This window comes from Oncorhynchus keta, chromosome 11 (assembly GCF_023373465.1).
Source record: "Oncorhynchus keta strain PuntledgeMale-10-30-2019 chromosome 11, Oket_V2, whole genome shotgun sequence".
NCBI lineage: Eukaryota > Metazoa > Chordata > Actinopteri > Salmoniformes > Salmonidae > Oncorhynchus > Oncorhynchus keta.
Genome location: NC_068431.1, coordinates 39,288,097 through 39,307,024, shown reverse-complemented (window position 1 = coordinate 39,307,024; position 18,928 = coordinate 39,288,097). Strand labels below are relative to the sequence as shown.

Here is an 18,928-nt window from a genome sequence, read left to right as displayed (position 1 = left end):
CGAAACTAAAGAACCTCTATATGGACAAGAGAACACATCCATCCAACAAACACTGAAGTTAGTGCCATTGTGTACCTGAATTTACAGAGTTGCACTTAAGTACAGCAGCCTACTGTTACTTTATGGATTGAAACTGTTGTGAATGTAAACAAGTAAAGCACGCAGGTTTCTGGAGAAAATAAACAATGCATTTGGGTAAATAGGTAAAATGCACTGTAGTGTAAAGCCTAGGGCGGAGCAACCACATCACCTGTTCCCTCCACAGACTGTAGAGATTAACCTGCAGGCAGACAGTCCACAGAGCATCCGTCCCTTCAGACCTCCCACAGCACACAATGAATACAGGGAAACACCAATCACTATGCATACCTTTTGTTGTCTGCTTGGCAAAGGGCAGAAAATACTATATGACCAGGGCTGAGATAAAGTTCCACAATGTATTGTATATGTCGGCCTATGTATAAATAACAAGCAGATTCTTACGCATTGTTCATTTTCTTCTTTATTATTTGTATAAAGCACTTCAGAGTAAACATATACACATGAGACCAAAATGCAATGGTACGGTAACTATGGAATATAATGAAGCTATCTGCAAGGCAGAAATAGTTTAGGCTATTTTTTTGGTAATGTTGAATACAAAAGAAAAGAGGAAACAAATGCGCATCAGAAGTTGGCATTAAAAGATACTGCACAACCAGGGAAACCGAACTGTCAAGTGAGCTCCCTTGGTTTCTTCCAGAGTAATAAGACATACAAATAGCACAATAGGAAAAAGCCAGACAGACACCCAGCTGCTCTCAGTTTACTAGCTATCTACCATAATCCCCCCAAAATAAAGTAAATACAGGAATACAGAGAATACCCTTCAGGTTTGGTCATTACTAAGGTTTGACCTTATGGCTTCCGTAGATATGCAGCTGTTGAGAAGACAAGCTATTAAGATATGCATGCATTTCAATAAGGGAGAGGAGAAAGTTCAGGTGCAACACCTAAACCACCACCATTTCAGTTTGTCCAAGTTAAATATTGTTATCCACTGTGTAAGGGATGATATGATTATGTATTATATAGTGTACACATCAAGGATATAATTGTAACATAATCAACCGGAGTAGAACTACTCAGAAACACAACCTGTTAACTGGAAAAATACATACATACTTATACCATACAGCATTCTGAAACATGAATTGAGATAGTGTTGCATATCGAAAAGTAACATAGGAAGTTGTCCTCTGTAACACGAGGCATAGTGTTCTTCAGTAACTTTATGTTATGGGCTTACCGCAAATAAGACTGCACAATATTTTGTAGTATACATACCTCCGTTCAAAACAAGGTTGAAATTTTAGGTTTTTGATTGCAGTGTTACAGTTTTTTTTCAATCACTTTGGTGCAATTTTCACAAGTATGTGATACATTTTCACAACGCTTAGTACAAAACAGATGATCAAAAAGGCAGTTTTTAAACTATGCACAAATTCAACTGACTAAGTACAACACACATTCACCTTTTCATAAAACTTAAATCAGTGTTTCATCTAGAAATAAATAAGTCTTACATTGCAATACGTTCAAATAAAGTACATTCTTTTCACAATACAATGCTCACGTTACTTTTGATATGATTGTATTTTTTACTCTTACCTAATCCGAATGGTCTCAATTGATAATCACTTAACCATTTGGTAAACCTGTAGAGTTTAAACTGGTTTGTCTACTAGATTGAGAACTACACCATGAAAATGTTTGTAAAGTATGAACATAAAGTATGATATATAATGTATTATAAACTGGGTGGTTCGAGCCCTGAATGTTGATTGGCTGACAGCCGTGGTATCAGACCGCATACCACAAGTATGAAAAAACATTTGTTACTGCTCTGAAATACATTGGTAACCAGTTTATAATAGCAACAAGGCACCTCGGGGATTTGTGGTATTTGGCCAATATACCACGGCTAGGGGCTGTGTCCAGGCACTCGGCGATGAGTTGTGCACAAGAACAGCCCTTAGCTGTGGTATACTGGCCATATACCACACCTGTTCATGCCTTATTGATTAAATATATTATGATGGTGACCCTTTATTTTACTTCAGAGTAAGTAAAAAAACACAATATACAAGACCAGATATGTACTGTTTGTAACAATTGAATCCCCTAAATAATTGTCTCGAGGGCCATATTGAGATTTGTTTTATTTTAATTCAGCTGAATGCCGCAGATTTCCCCCCCAGGACCTATTTTTTTGTCGAAAGCTATTTGCCGGCCAGAAAAGGGTCCATTATTTTCCACAGGCCGTATGTTGCTCACCACTGCCCTGAACATGTACCCAAAATTACAGGGGTCTTTTTGATTGGGGGGAGGGGTTACACCGCTTTACTATAATTGCATTGGTCAATACAATACTAATTCATAATATGCCATTTATGTAGAGCAGGCACTTTTATCCAAAGTGGCAACAGTGAGTCAACACATTTTCCTGTGACCCCAGTAGGAATTGAACCAAAAACTCTGCGGTGTTGCTAGTGCCATGCTCTTACTGAGCCACATAGGGCCAATAGAACACAAGTACAATACAATATTAGAATACAGGTGGAAGGTGTATGATTGCCATCCCCATGAGTGTGCCACCCTCCTTCAGGCCATGAATGAGGCATGCAATGACATCAATCCAGATCAATGTCAGGCTTGGATTCACCATGTCAACAGGTTTTTCCCCCAGGTGCATGAACAATGAGGACATTTACTGTGTTGATGAGAACCTATGGTCAACTGTTTAAAACTGGCTTGATGCAAACTCGTGCCTGCAAAACATTGTTTCTTTCATTAATTTAATTTGTTTCATTTGATTACAGTAGACCTAGTGTAATTATATCTGAACAATAAATTTATATTTTGCATCAATGACTGAAAGAATGAACACACATTAAATAGAAATTTGATTTTCAGTAAATGTTGATGGGTAATGTAAGTGTATTCCCTAATGTGAAAACAGTGTAATGTGCTGTAGCATACTACATTTAAAGGGCAATTTTGAAACATGTATCTTGCATGTTTACTAATGGATTAACTGGTTGTTAAAATAACTAAGTTGAGAAGATATCATGATGCTGTGTTTAGAGTTTTGTACAAAAAGTTGTGAAAATGTACCACACACACGTGAAAAAAAGCACAAAACCGATTGAAAAAAAACTAAAAACTAAATGTCTATTGGTAACAATTTTCTTCCACATGTCTTTCTTCATTCCCGGGTGGCCCTTAATAAAGCAAAAGGCTTGTGGGTAGTTGTGTGGGAATGCCAAAGTGGCACAACCAGTCCGTTAAGCCCTCTTCATCCCCCGGCCCATCAAGCAGGCGAACACGGTCATCACCATCTTGGGCTTGACCTCCACCAGGTCGTCTGGGAGAGCGTAGACACGCGCGCCGATCTTCCTCGCCATGGAGACGGCATATCTAAGAAGGGAAATGGGTGGTTTAATTTAATATTGATCAGCACTTTCTTCTATGACTCGACATCTCGGACACATTCCTATTTGTTTAATATTCATTCTTATGACTTCTGAATATATACTTCACAACCCCTCCATATTTCAAATTTTTAACAGATAGTATAGCAAAAAACAGGAAGTAATTGAAGCTTGAGTTCTTCTTACAGGTCAATATCTATGATCATCAGGACAGGTAGATCAGTGGAAGACTTACTTGGCGTTCTCCAGCTTGTCCTCAGCTGAGAGGCTACCAGTCTTGACCAGGTCGTAGCTGATGCTTCCAGGTTGGATGGCATCAATCAGGTCCACCACTGGTAAACTGGTGCTGATCTCTTTGTCCTGACAATCAAGGGCAGAGGACAGTGTCAAATACCTGCTTCACAAATCAGCTCAAGTACAGTGTCAGAATTTGTGGCATGCCAGATTAGGTCTGCTGATTGGAGGATTCAATGTAGTGACTGCATTATCACTACAGAACATAGTTGTATGGCAAATGTTGTATGCATCTAACAAAGATATAAACAAATGTATTAAAAACAAACAACCTAAATATATTAATAAAGCTTTACAAACCTTGAAGCTTGAGATCTTGGTCGTTTTCCCTGCCTCTGACAAGGTTGTATTGACCCATTTAACAATGATGTCATCATTAGCTTTTTGTCCATCTCCTAAGTCCTCCAGTACATTCAGCGTATATCTAGCAGATGTCAAGAGTTAGCTCACATATTGGTCAGTTTCTTGGGCACTCGGCAGTGTGCAATGGTCAGCATGTAATCATTGAAGGCCAGTCAAAAGTAAACCAAAAACAATCCACCTATTCATCAAGTTCTGCTTAAGAATTAACAATCCACTGTTTAAATATTCCAGTGCAGGTTTACAAAACATTTGCCCCTATGCTGCCTTACCTCTTCTTTACGACCTTGATTTACAGAGAAATAATCGTGAGAGCATGTCATAAATATTGCTGACAGTGACGCCACAGATACTAGCACTGCACCAGGACTAACTGGCAATTCTAGTTAGTCTACACGCACCACCCACTTCAACACCTGGCCCCGCCTAGCAGAGGCATTGAGACAACAACTGGTTGGTATTTTTAAGTAACAATGCAAAGCTACATTGGAGCTGCATATTTTTGGTTTCAGGAAACAACAAATAAGATAAGATTGTCAAAATATATTTTGTCAGAATATGAAAACAAGACAATTGCCCCTTTGCGAAGTCCTGCCCCCAGATCGCGCCAAAGGATAGCAACTGTCGTTGAGTCTGAACACCTCGGACAAGCTCATGATTCAAACGCATGAAAGCCAATGAGAGCTATGGCAAAACAGAGTTTATCAAAAAGTAGCTAAATAACAGTGCACGAGGGAAACTTGCTACTCTGATTTCTGAAATGCAGAGCCTGTTGAAGTATTTTTAGAATCTGAAATTAGACTTTTGTTACTTTGTTTGCTAGCTCAGCTGGTTAGCTAGTGCTTTCTCAATGACCACCAAACCTCGCTAAAGCTAGCTAGCCAGTTAACAAAACATTTTCTCAAAATGTATGTAAGCTAGCTAAGTTAGCTATATTATGAATACAACCAATCATCCATCGTCTGTCGATATCAGGATACCACTTGAGTACTAATTAGCTCCAAGTGGTTAGTAGTAACGTTGACTGCGTGCATTCAGAGCCATCCAGTGGCTAGCCACACTACAAACTTCATCGTAACAGGTTCCCCTGAAGCAATTGTAATGACAGTCCACCACAACATATCCAATAGTATCCTAATTATCAATGGATAGTCTGAGTTTAATTTTATTGTGTAGTAAAAACACAGTTTGGCCTCCCGAGTGGCGCAGTGATCAAGGCGCTGCATCGCAGTGCTAGCTGTGCCACTAGAGATTCTGGGTTCGAGTCCAGGCTCTGTCACAGCCGGCCACAACCTGGCCGGCGCACAATTGGCCCAGCGTCGTCCGGATTAGGGGAGGGTTTGGCCGGCAGGGATGTCCTTGTCCCATCGCACACTAGCGACTCCTGTGGCAGGCCCGGGCGCAGTGCACGCTGACACTGGCGCCAGGTGCAGTGTTTCCTGCAACACATTGGAGCGGCTGACTTCCAGGTTAAGTGGGTACTGTGTTAAGAAGCAGTGCGGCTTGGTTGGGTTGTGTTTTCAGAGGACGCTCGGCTCTCGACCTACGCCTCTTCCGAGTCCGCACCAGAGTTGCAGCGACGAGACTAACTACCAATTGTGTACCACGCAATTGGGGAGAAAACAGGGCAACATTTTTTTTTAGATTGTTGTGAAGGGTTTTCTCCAGAGGTTTGAATGGGGAATGGAGCTTCCTGGGAAAATGTTGTCTGAGTGGGGCGGTGGTCAGCGAAGAGTAAATTGGAATCAAATTTCCTTTCAGAGCTTATCCCCTCTTTATTTACCTGTGCGTTCATATGTTTTTCCATAAACATCAAAGTAACAGCAACATATTTTGCAGTGGTGAAAACAGAAAATGTCTCCCTGGTTATGAAAGGTATGTTACATATTGAACTAAGCATGTGCCAGGACTCACCTCCTCATCAGCTGCCACACCAGGGCTAGCGTCAGGGTGGCATTGCCATCGTTCAGGTCCTGCCCACCGATGCCAACGAGAGAGAACTTCGCCGTCGTCTTCCCCAGCTCCACCGCATAGTTGCAGTTCTCCAACTGAGCAGAGAAAGCATAGCAGTTGTCAAGAGAAACACACCTTTAGTCTCTCTCCAGAACTGGAGCTGTGTTCTTTTGATCTATGAGCTTCTGAATAGTTGAAGACAGAGACAGTAAATTCTGCCATTTGATCATTATTTAGCATTTTTTCAAAGTAAAAATTATAGGAGGAACATACATTTTATTTGAGAATATAGTTAACCTTTTTCATGTTGGTACCAATCTTGGGATATGGTGGTTTGTTGACTTTGTTGGTCCAGTCGACGGGCACTTTGATCTTTTCATAAAGTTGGAGGATGACCAAGGCGTCCGCTAGGTCTCTATAGAGGAAAGATAATCGTTATATAGGTTACCTGACCCTGTGTATGAATACCACTGGTAGGGAGAAGTAAGGTATTGGCATGTTAATTTTCAATGTAAATAATTACTTGCATTTGGTACATACCCATACAGATGATTGACATGTGGGTTTACACCCAGGGAATTCATCCAGTTCCGGAATGTTCTTTCTTCTCGTGTCTCACCTAAACAGAAAAGATGTTCGGGTGATTTTATGGTTTCAGGGAGTACAATGTATACTGGACAAAATCCACCCAGCAATCATAACCAACAGATGTCTAGCTCGGCACCCACCTTCCAGCAGCCCCCAGTCGATGTCCTCTCCCTCAGGCTTGGTGAGAGATGGGTACTTGTTGAAGAGATTGGCCACAAAGGCCAGGTTGAGTTTGGGGTTGCCGGCGACGACGTCAGCTGGGGTGACAAACTGTCGACAGCCCAACCTGTCAGCCTGCTGAAGCATGTTCTCTGCCCTTTTCAGGTCATCCTTCTCCTGCAGGTAATAGACACACCACAGGTTCATACCAGGGATGTATTTTATTTATCCCTTCTGAATGTACGTATATTAACTGAAAACAATTGATTCTCTGTATACGAAATGTGTATATTCTCCGTTAAGGTGCTTACACTGAAGCCTGCCATGCTGATGTCTATGCGTGGTTGATCTTCCTCTGTGCCTTTGGGGGAAATTTGGTTGAGAAGGTGGAAATAGGCTCTGGAGTCCTGAAACAGAGACCGACATCTCGTTTGAACCTCAGCATTGGAAAGATATACAAGTACACTGGGATACAAGGTTGTGCAGGCCACATGGGAACAAGACGACACAGGACACAATGGATAGGTATGCAATGACCATGACGAACAATGGAAATATTAATACTGTACAATGATCTTGATGACATGTATGAAGCCATTGTCAATTCTTATACATTATGGAAGTTGATCTATGAAGTACCTTTACAGGTTGAAAGGTCTGTCAGCTGAAGAAAAGATACAGTCAGTCAGAAATATCATAAAGCACAGGCATAAAAACCAAAGATATCATCAGAGCAAAGAATTGTTTGCTTTGAAAGAATAGAATTAAGAGTCCAGATTTGGTTGAAGCCTTGATTGTCTAATCAATTTTATTAAGCCATAGTTCCACTTCTTTCTGAGGAAAACATAAAACTATTTCACCTTCATTAAACATACAGATACAGTGAATACGAACCAAACATACATGGACCGTACATCCCTACCTTAATGTCGGAGCTGAAGTTATTGATCTTCTGCCAGCCAGCGTTCTCCAGGTGAAAGTTAGCCCAGCGCAACAGCAGCTCCTCTGGAGACAACTTCATCAGGTCCTCCAGGGTCTCTCCATCTCTCAGCAGAGCAGCCAGGGCTGGGGGGATTCACAGGACATTCGCTCAGCTACAGCACCTCAACACTCACTGACCAAAGAGTTCTTTAACCAGGAAAAGCCACTCCAACACTGAGGACAAACTGGCTGGACGTCATAATGTTGTGATATAAAAGGAAAGAGACCTTTGCTCCTTGTAATGGGTAAATGTACCATGATGAGGAATATCACGACGGTTAGATACAGGTTCATGAGTCGCCAAGACAGTGATTGTGCTGTGAAAGTTCCTCACCTTCATTTCGGCTGAGCTCAATGTCAGCAAAAAGGCCGATCTTGATGATCTGCCACAGCAGGCCCAGTACCAGGTGGGGCTTCCCCTCCCTTAGGTCCAGAGCCCCGATGTTCACCACGTGGCAGCCAATAGCAGAGGCCGAGTTCAGAGCCAGGTTCAGATTCTCCTGCAGGATGAAGAAACAAAACACTTTGAAGTCCCTTGCAGGAAAAAGGAAAAAAAACAAAACAGATCCTCCCACATTCATACATGAAACATAAATAGAGATGAAACTTTATCTATTGGCTAAATCGCTAACAAATTACTATTTCTTTCCCACAAATTGGTCTTTTGACCAATCACATGATATTTTTCAGCGCTGATCTGATTGGTCAAAAGACCAATTAGTGATAGAAATATCAGAATTGGGCTGTGTTTCTAGGCAGCCTAAGAATATGTATGTAACCAGTCTGGTTGAGTTTGTACAGACCTGTATTGTGAACGGTGTCAACTTCTTCTTGTTTATGGTCCTCTCGTCAATTGTGTCTGGCACCGACAGGTTGATCATTTTACTACAGGAGCACATACACAGCTGGTTTATGAGGGGTCCTAATGTTGGGAGACGCCGATATGCCCCATTTCAACCAACCAGGTGTAAGGAAAATTAGCTGTGTTAAGGGCTGTAAGGGCAGAATTACACAGTCATAGCGATTTAAATAATTATGTCTCACCAGAGAACGATGCCGTCGCCCATGGCCTTGAAGAGGGAATCTGAGTTGGGGTCCATGGGCAGGGCATGCTTGCAGTCAGGGTCATTCTCCAGCGCTGTGTTGAGCCAGTTAACAAACGCGTACCGCTCCTCCTCTGCACAGGGCAGCACAGGGAAACTCTCAGCCAACACAACCAGCACCACTTTATACACCTTCTCTCACTACATGGGAATAATGTTATGTTTCACATCCAAGGAAACCCAGTTATTGGATTCAATTGACTAGGGCCCCTAGTGTAGAGTAGGTAATCAATCCACTATGAGATGAGCGACAGAGAGCATCTACCAAAACTCATGAGAAAGGTTCCCTTAAATTAGATCAAAAGGCCTATACACTTGAGTAAACAAAACATTAGGAACACGTTCCTAATATTGAGTTGCACCCCCTCAGAACAGCCTCAATTAGTCAGGGCATGGACTCTACAAGGTGTTGAAAGCATTCCATAGGGAGGCTGACCCATGTTGACTCCAATGCTTCCCACAGTTGTGTCAAGTCAGCTGGATGTCCTTTGGGTGGTGGACCATTGTTGATATATACAGAAAACTATTGAGAACAAAAAACACAGCACTGTTGCAGTTCTTAAATATTTAGTCTTGGCCATTCACTATATGAATGGCACACATACACACTGATTGAAGTGGATTTAACAAGTGACATCAATAGGGGATCATACCTTTAACCTGTATTCACCTGGTCAGTCTCATGAAGAGCACGTGTTCTTAATATTTTGTACACACTGTGTATATACACAGTACAGCATACTGTAATGCAATCCCCTCAACATTAGTAGAAGGAGACTGAGCAGCTCACCAGAGAAGGAGTGTTGCGTGCCCTCACTGGACTGCGTAGATGTACCCCCAATGGCCAGGATCCCCTCCTTCCTGTTAATGGCCTTGCGGAAGCTTTTGGCAATGTCACTGCTCTTCAACTCCTGGAATATCTGCAGTAGAAGGGGCAAAGTGCATTTTAGCTTCAACGGCCAACCTCTTCAAGATCCTAATACATTTCTGCTTAAATTATGCTCAGTTATTATCATAAGCATTATCACAAGATAAATCAGTGTAAGCCTGCAATGGTGTTGCAGGCTTAGCAACAAAAACACAGGTGTTTAGCAGGAAGCCAAGCGCCTCTGTGAACCAAACCTTTTTATCCTCCTTTCTAATTCAACATGTTACAGGATACTGTACGAAGTCTACTCCAGACCACAAACATAGGATCAAGTGGTGTTAGCCTACACTGCCCATGCACTGTAGATAGAGGTCCATGGAAAACACAATAGGCATTTTTTATTATTTAACTACGCAAGTCTGTAAATAACAATTTGTTCTTAACTATGACAGCCTACACCGGCCAAACCCGGACGACGCTGGGCCAACTGTGCGCCGTCCTATGGGACTCCCAATCACGGCTGGTTGTGATACAGCCTGGAATCGGACCAGGGTGTCTGTAGTGACGCCTCTTGCACTGAGATGCAGTGCCTTAGACTGCTGCGCCACTTGGGAGCCCAAAATGTACCTTCATAAGTAATGACCGTCTGTTATTTAATTTACAAATTTATTTTATTTATATGGTTTACAATTATCTTAATCTCATACTGTACCCACCATATTTTAAAATGAAAACACCCCCCCCCACCCACAAAAAAGTTCCTCTCGTCAGTGAGCTATGAGAAATGGCCTAAAATAGAGAGATTAGTAATATTTATTTTAGGATCCCATTGGTTAAATTATTACTCTAAATAGAGACTGGCACAGGCCAATGAATTTCTGTTCTCTCATCATGGGTGAAACGAAATACAGGAACTCTCACCATCTGACCTCATTTCCTCATTCCTGTGTGTGCTTTAGTGGACACTCAATTGACACGTTAAAGAGATAGTTCACAAGAATTTCAAAGGGGAACTTGATTTCACAAAGGAGCAAAAGATGGTCCCCTTAGTCAGACAGGGATAGGCAGAACTCCAAACAACAAATCCCTCATTAACTGGAACAAACTCGCCAAACCTGACTCGCTGACACCAACTCCCTGAGGATGACTGGCCAAACCTGACTAGCTGAAACCCGACTCCCTTAGGATGACTAACACACGACTGTCAAACATGACTCACCGACAGAAACTCATCAAAGCTGATCTTGTTGTCCTTGTTGCGATCCAGCTTCTGAATGATCTCCCTGACTTTGTAGCCAGGCAGTGGAAGGTTGGCCTCCTTGAACAGTTCATGGAGCTCATAGTCACAGATGGATCCATTGCCATCGAGGTCTACAAAAGCACAGACAGACCGCAGTTTGAGCATATTTTCTAAATACGTTTCAGCTAACACACAATACTTTTTTGCTTGAATCCTTGGGCTAGTTCAGAAACAATAGGAAAAAAAGCAGGCAAGGGACGTGTAAGTGAAAGTGAATAACTAAAAAGTCAGGGACAGTACAATGAAGCAGTTGTAGACTATGTTTAATGTAACAAACATTTATTATGAAACAAGCCATACTGGTCGTACTAATGTAGCAAATCAAATCAATCAACTGTAAAATCACAGATGTAGCCAACTCACCAATTTTGCCAAACGCCTCTCGCAGCTCCTCCAGCTCGTCTTTGGAGATCTTTCCTGCCATGTTGATGGAAATGACTGAAGGTGGTCAGTCAAGAGAGGTGGGTCCTGTGCAGACAAACAGGTCGGTAAATCAGAGAGAGACAGGGAACAGAAGTCCTGAACAGTTCAGATCATGAGCGGCAGAAGGGGAAATGACAGTAAGGGGATACCATTACATTACTTCCCTTACGAGCAACCCTCTCTGTAACAATATGACCCTCCATGACCTCTGAGCGGGTTTGGAGGAGAAGAGGACACCAGTATTAGTCCTGTCTACTGAGCATTTAAATCCTTGTTGCAGTGGGAGAGAACAGAAGATAGTGTCACTTTAGCATGACAGATGACTTATTCTGTGGCTCACTTGGCTGGAACCTGAGCTCACACAGAGACAGAGACACTAGAGTACTGCTGCCTCACTGACCACTCCACATCAGCACAGCACGTGTCTAATTGGATATTAGGTTACTACAGTATGTTTATATAAATGATAGATAACCCCACTTGAAGGATGTCACTATTGGTAGGCCTATATAGAGTCAGATTAAGTGCAGTTAGTAGGGGGGGATAGGAATAGCGGTGAGAGGTCACAACTCAGGAATGAGCCAGCCATAAGTATTTTGGCGATAGTCACCCTTCACATTGAAATATTTGTCTCACTATTCAAGGGCACCAACAAATACCAGAGATAACAGAATACAATCCATTCCATGCGCTTTCATGTTTCCTTCACCAACGTTTGCTTATTTGTAGGCCCTAGTGATCTCCATTCTTCTCATGGATAAGTACTTCGTTGAGGCACTGCCACCCCTCCCATGTTGAAATGCAGTAAACAGGTCTGTCTATAAAAATAGGCTACATCAGCTGCATACATGTACATTTTTGTAATTTAGCAGACACTCCTATCCAGAGTGACTTACAGCATCAATTAGGTTTATGTGCCTTGCTCAAGGGCACAGACAGGATTTCCACCTTGTAGGCTTGGGGATTTGACCCAGCGATCTTTCAGTTACTGGCCTAACTCTCTTAACCGCTAGGCTACCTGCCGCCCTGTACTGTTCCCACTCTGCACCATCCAAAGCTAAACTGGAATAAGCACATTCTCCTTCCATAAAGAGTTCACCCATGAAGGCTTGCACTGACAAAATACTCACAAGTATGAATGCAATTACAATGTTCTTTTTTTAACAAATTACTCCTCCCTGAAGACATAGGCTTGGGAATCTGGATTCCTCACAATCATGCTTTCAGAACATAATTAATAGGCTTGGGTAGTATACCGTTTATACTTTGGGAAAAGCCACAGGATGGCTCTTCAATACCCCAGAGTGCTGAAGCGTGTAAAAATCATATGTCCTCGGTTGCAACACTCACTACCTAGTTCAAAACTGCCTCTGAAGCACAGTCAGTACAATAACTGTTCGATGGGAGCTTCATAAAATGGGTTTCCGTGGCCGAGCAGCCGCACACAAGGCTAAGATCACCATGTGCAATGCCAAGCATTGGCTGAAGTGGTGTAAAGCTTGTCGCCATTGGACTCCGGAGCAGTGGAAAGAGTTCTCTGGAGTGATGAATCATTCTCCCCCATCAGGCAGTCCAATGGACAAATCTGGGTTTGGCGGATGCCAAGAGAACACTACCTGCCCCATGCATAGTGCCAAATGTAAAGTTTTGTGGAGGAGGAATAAATGGTATGGGGCTTCAAAAAAAATCATCTTCATGGTTTGGCCTAGGCCCCTTAGTTCCAGTGAAGGGAAACACTACAGCATACAATGATATTCTAAACAATTCTGTGCTTCCAACTTAGGGGCAAAAGTTTGGGAAGACCCTTTCCTGTTTCAGCATGACCTATTTATAGTGCAGTGAAGTGCACAGAGCAAGGTCCATACAGAAATGATTTGTCGAGATCGGTGTGAAAGAACATGACTGGCCAACACTGAGCCCTGACCTCAACCCCATTGGGATGAACTGGAACGCCGACTAAATCGTCCAACATCAGTGCCAGACCTCATTAATGCTCGTGGCTGAATGGAAGCAAGTCCCTGCAGCAATGTTCCAACATCTAGAGGAAAGCCTTCCCAGAAGAGTGGAGGCTGTCGTGGCAGTAAAGGGGGACCAACGCCATTAATGCCCATGAGTTTTGAATGAGATGTTCGACAAGCAGGTGTCCACATACACTACATGACTAAAAGTATCAAGATCAAGCAGCAGAGACAATCCCCTCCTGGATTAAGATCCCTGCTGCCGAATATTTGTTTTGTCTGTGCTGCAAGCTGTGTTTTGAGATACTTTCATAACTTCATAGGCTGGGCTGTCTGTCCTAGAGGTAAATGTTTGCATGTACTCGTTAGCATTTACCTAACATGCAATATGAGAAGTCGTTAGTACTTGTTAGCATTCTGGTAAGTGTTGGTTTTTGGCCTTTTATTATAAAAAAAGAATAATAAATTACACCCCTTGTGTGTGTACTACTGATAAAACTGTATATCCCGGGATGGCACAGGCACGGTATGGAGATCTGGATACAGCACAACCAACATGTCAAATGGGCTATACAATACAGTGAGTCAGTGCATAACAAAATGTACTTGCTAAATATAAGTCCTGGGTATGAAGAAATGATCTATGATAATAGATCAATTGATTAGAGAGGCCTAAATCATGAGTCATGACCATAAATAAGATGGCAATATCAGTCAGTTCAGTTCCTCCAATGGGACCAATTTCTCCTAATCTGCATCTGGCATCACAGGCACACATTCAACAGGACGAACAAAGGACAAAAGACAAGACAGAATGTGTAATCACTGCCATGAATGAAGATCATTGATTGCCTTGACACTCACATAAACTAAGGGGGCAAAGAGGTGCTTTGGTTTCTGCTTACGACACTCACACTCCTTATCAAGCAGCTGGAAATGAAATTCAGTCAAAACCATACAAGGCAATCGTTTTCCCCCCAGAGAGTAGCAATTTCCTATGTGAGTCATGTAGGGGCATTTCCCCAATAATCAAACCATCTCATTCTGCAAGTTGAAATTCAAAATTACAGGGCGCAATACTGCTAGAATAGGCCTACAACATGAGGGGTAAATTTAGCCTAGCCTGATCAAAATTCACACATCCTCACACCCATACCTCTTGTTTATTTTGTATTGTTTAGCCATTGTAAGACTATACAACGAGAGAAAACATACAACCCTAAGTAAACCTTTGTATTATCATTAGGAAAATTACCAACCATGTGAATGACTATTACTGTGTAACTGTATTTGAGCCTCGCCTGGATGTGAAATGAGGCCACTGGAGTCAGACCAGCCATAATAAGGGACTCCAAACATGACCTCATATGCCAACCCCTGTCACACCCCAGACAGAAAGAGAGAGGGCGAGAGAAAGCAAACGAATGAGAGAGGGGGTGGGGGTTACATACACAGAGCAAAAATGGAGGCGGTAGAGAAGTAGTGTGCACACAGTAGAGTATAATCATTACTGGTATAGAAGAATAAGGACATTGTAATGTGAACCATCATGTCTAGACATGGGGATAAACGTTAAGAATAACATCTCTGTCAACACCTAAAAATAGCAGGCCTCAATGGCAGTTGACAGAACAAGCTGTTTTTGGACGGGTGACAAAGTTAAATACATTGGACGGATACAGGTAACAATGTTCTCTGAATAGAAGTACATTTGCATAATAGCATGATCACAAAATGTGATATGATTCAAATGCATTATTCAAATTGACAATGCTTTGCTTAGCAGCAAGTCAACGCAACAATTTACACATAATTATAACATCTTGACATATGGCTAGGCACTCTAGTACAAGACCAGAGGATTTAAAGAAAAGTCATTCTGCGACTAATACTAGCCCCACCTCCACGGCAATTAGACACTTTGCAGCAGCCGGCGACAGCTGTTAATTGCCACAACATAAAAAAAACATTTACAAGTTTGAACTGATCTTTCTGACAGTTGAGTCAGATCAGGGGAGGGTTCCCAGATGGTAGAGACAACAGGGTAGAGCCAAGACCACACCTTGCCAGTGCTTCACCCGCCCCGTCCGTGACATGGGAAATGTAAGGCACATAAATAGAATGGGCACCCCTCCCAAGTGTGGTCAAGTTCATGTGCACACACCCAGCGAGCTCCTACAGGAACATGAGGATTTTCTGCACCGTCAGCTTTCCACTTACATGTGATATCTTGAGCCTATTCTAAACTACATGTTCTTTATGACATTACAGATCAACTTCCTGTCAGCTTGTGTGGGTACAAGATAAGCATAATTATGTTTACTGACAGGTGACTCACTGACAGGTGACTCACTGACAGATCCTAAAGATCAAAACCACAGTGTGACCTATTCCAACATGGTTAGAAAGAACAGCTTTCTGCCCGTGAAAAACAGCTGACACATTGCTGATGTGCCAATGCTAAAACCAAACTTTGGGCTTAAAGCTGTACTATGCAGAAATTGCTCCGCCATTTCCGTGTTGCAAAAATACATTTCAGTTTATGTGACAAAACAAGCACGTATAGTGTAGATAATCATTGTACCATCTAAACCGCTGTGAAATATATTTTTCATAACCAAACATATTGTATTTTCAGCTGTTTAAAGCTGGTAAACATTTTTTTTAATTAACAGGAAGCAGACATAGCCCACACAGAACAGATATACCGCTTCTTAGACTTGCTGTCAATGTGAATAACCGATCTATAACTAACATTTCTATGTGAATTTGGAAGAGTAGCCCAAAAAGTTACTTATTGCAGCTTTAACCGGCCAAGGCAAAGCTATGTGATTACTCATTTTATGAATAAGGACAACAAAAATCAGACCATACTAAGACAGAAGAATGAGCCAGCTATAATGCATTCACTCACAGAGAAAGGAACTAGACTAGCCAGGAAAAGATCTTAACCAAAGATTATTTATATACAATACTATACTTCACCTCTTCCTCTCGGTCTTCACTGCACTATAAATAGGTCTAAACATGTCATGCCTTTACTCCACCACAAAATGCACACATTTGTACAACTGTATGCACAAAGTATTGTCTATAGGGGTTGTTACTAGCAAATGGATATAAAATATGCACTGTGGAATGACTGTCCTTGCATCCTTAGCTATGTCTAGGAATGTGAGTGACTAGCCTACATTTATTTCCCTGACTCCATCCCTCTGCTTCATACTAAAAGCGCTGAGGATGACTTGGGCTTAAACACAATCTCAAGATTGTGGCTTTAACACACACGCATGCATTGGGTGAAAAAAAATTGTATGAACAGTGTGGCATTATCTCCCACAAAGTTTTTTTTTTAAAGTAGGCAACAGGTATCCTGCATGCATGGAAAGAATGTCATCAGACTGGTGACTGAATTCTTGAAGCAGCCAGTTATTTGGTCTACGCATAGCAAGCAGCAAGATATCACTATGGTTGAGAATGCTGCCTACATGGGAGAGAGGATATGCATGATTGCATTAAAGTCAGTAATGTAGCAATGATGTCCTCGTTCTTTTACATTCCTAACCAGCATCAGTCAGCACTAATATTTAGGACATTTTTCAAATCCCCTATAATATTGAAACATTGCTTCAAAATAAATAGTATAGGTCATTGTGTAATATTTCTGAGGATAATAGTTATTTCGAATGTAATTCAAAACATTGCCAATAGAGTCTGGCTGGTATGTACTTATTTGGGTAGGCTACGAACAAAAAAAGTACGTTTTTGAGGGCGCAGTAGACTATGTGGCACGAGTCTACTCCCTGTTTGACTTTACGGCAGGCTACTAGGTTAGGTCGTACAAACATATCGGCACTTTAATAGGCGCGGGATAGAAGAATACTCATCAAATATCCTATCATGTTGGCAGAAAACAACCAACTGCAGCTGCCACTTTTCATGGCAGACGCAATTAACGTTAGCTAGCTAACGCTACTGATTGTTCTTCCAGGTGCAATGAGTGGGTGGTAAAATGGATGCACAATGGTATTCCCCGTCGTCCTTTCTTTACATATATTTTTTAATATATTGCAATTTTAAAGATCTTAACGTAACCAATCACGTATTCACCCTAAAAAAAAGCTATTTCCTCAAGTAAAGTTGGGACGATGAACGAATAATGTAGCTGGCTAGCTTGGGTTGCTAGCTAAATGGCTAACAGATGCGAACGTACTGCAAGCTAAAAATAAAAAGCAAACAGGCAAACTAATACTGTAATGGATGAACAATTCGAAGTTTTTAACAAGTTTCAACAAACCATGATGTACTTTTTTGAATCTTAAGAATAACTTACTTTAGCTAACTAGATGCCCCCCAAATTCCACAAAACGTCCAGCTCGAGCCCAGAGACTTCCTCCCTCATCCAGCAAGGCACGGAAAAGTGAGCGGGTGGAATGTTATCCCCGCCCGCTGACGACCCATTAGGTGTTCAGAGTAGCCAGAACATTCCAACCCTACCGTTACACTTGTTTCACTGGGCTGCACTGGGGTCGGAACGCCATCATGGTTAGATTAAGAGAGCTGAGCCAGCATGAGATATTGTTCGGAAAACGTTCTTCAGTGCAGGGATGTGATATGCTACTGTACTCCAAATATGTACCTTTATCCAAACTGATACATTGAGAAGATTGAAATATTGCTTATTTTTCAAGAAAATTGTTGTTTTTGTCCTCATGCTAGCTAGTAGCAGCCACTGCAGCCATTTTGGAATTAGCAATTTTGTTGTTCATAATAGAGTCCCACAGTGAAGGTGTCATAATACCCATCAAACATAGAGGTCAAACAGGGAAATGAGTCCAGTCATTTTTACACACCATTCATTTTACCCATAGGAAGAATGAAAATGTGCTTCATATAGGCTTACCCTGTCATGATGTTTTGATAATCATGTAAATCTCTCTCAAGGACAATCTTTTATCAATATATTCAGCTCTATTTATTCTCATATTCCGAAATGGTAATTAGCATCAAAGAAGACATTCTGCAAGACTAAAAATCCATGCAAGCTCCTGCACATAATCTCTAACTGAAACCTTTGTTTAACAGGCATTGTATCAATTTAAAACTTGCACAAGATAGTTCACAGAATTGTCCATTTAAAGACATTTAACCAATTTATTCATTACAACATTTAGTTAATCGAGTTAATCCAGAGATTTTTTTTAACCTTTGCCTCGATTCAGCAGTCTCGTCCAGATCACCATGGTATTTGTAGTTCTTTATGATAGCCACATTAGCAGCTAATTAGAATTTCATTTTTTCAGGATAAATACAGCCAAATATATTGATAAATCACCTTGTCCTAGAGCGGTTATCAAAACTTCACACCAGGGTAAGCCTTTCAGCAGAAAATGTGTCAGACAAAGCAAGAGCTGATGCTGGAGCATTTTGTGGGGCTTTCAAGGCAACTGGGAACTCTGAAAAATACG

The 18,928-nt window shown here is 41.6% G+C and overlaps 1 protein-coding gene across 1 annotated transcript; it reads right to left on the bottom strand.

Moving 5' to 3' along the window:
- Positions 1-484: 484 nt before the first annotated feature.
- LOC118390241 (plastin-3) lies at positions 485-17,961 on the bottom strand. Its single transcript, XM_035780598.2, has 16 exons — positions 17,794-17,961; positions 11,443-11,547; positions 10,999-11,150; positions 9,702-9,831; positions 8,853-8,985; positions 8,612-8,693; positions 8,143-8,308; positions 7,750-7,892; positions 7,139-7,234; positions 6,809-7,004; positions 6,621-6,699; positions 6,378-6,495; positions 6,042-6,175; positions 4,068-4,191; positions 3,709-3,833; positions 485-3,459 (listed from the first exon to the last, which is right to left on the bottom strand). Exons 2-16 carry the CDS (start codon positions 11,501-11,503, stop codon positions 3,327-3,329), a joined length of 1,872 nt encoding a protein of 623 aa, XP_035636491.1. The 5' UTR covers positions 11,504-11,547; positions 17,794-17,961; the 3' UTR covers positions 485-3,326.
- Between the last annotated feature and the right edge of the window lie 967 nt (positions 17,962-18,928).

Bases quoted from the DNA above. Each gene is read 5' to 3' on its own strand.
- LOC118390241 (XM_035780598.2), bottom strand. From the start codon at position 11,503: ATGGCAGGAAAGATCTCCAAAGACGAGCTGGAGGAGCTGCGAGAGGCG. The intron at 4,192-6,041 runs GTGAGTCCTGGC...GACATCTGCTAG, and splicing joins GTGTGGCAGCTGATGAGGAG to ATATACGCTGAATGTACTGG. The intron at 3,834-4,067 runs GTTTGTAAAGCT...CTTGATTGTCAG, and splicing joins CCAAGATCTCAAGCTTCAAG to GACAAAGAGATCAGCACCAG.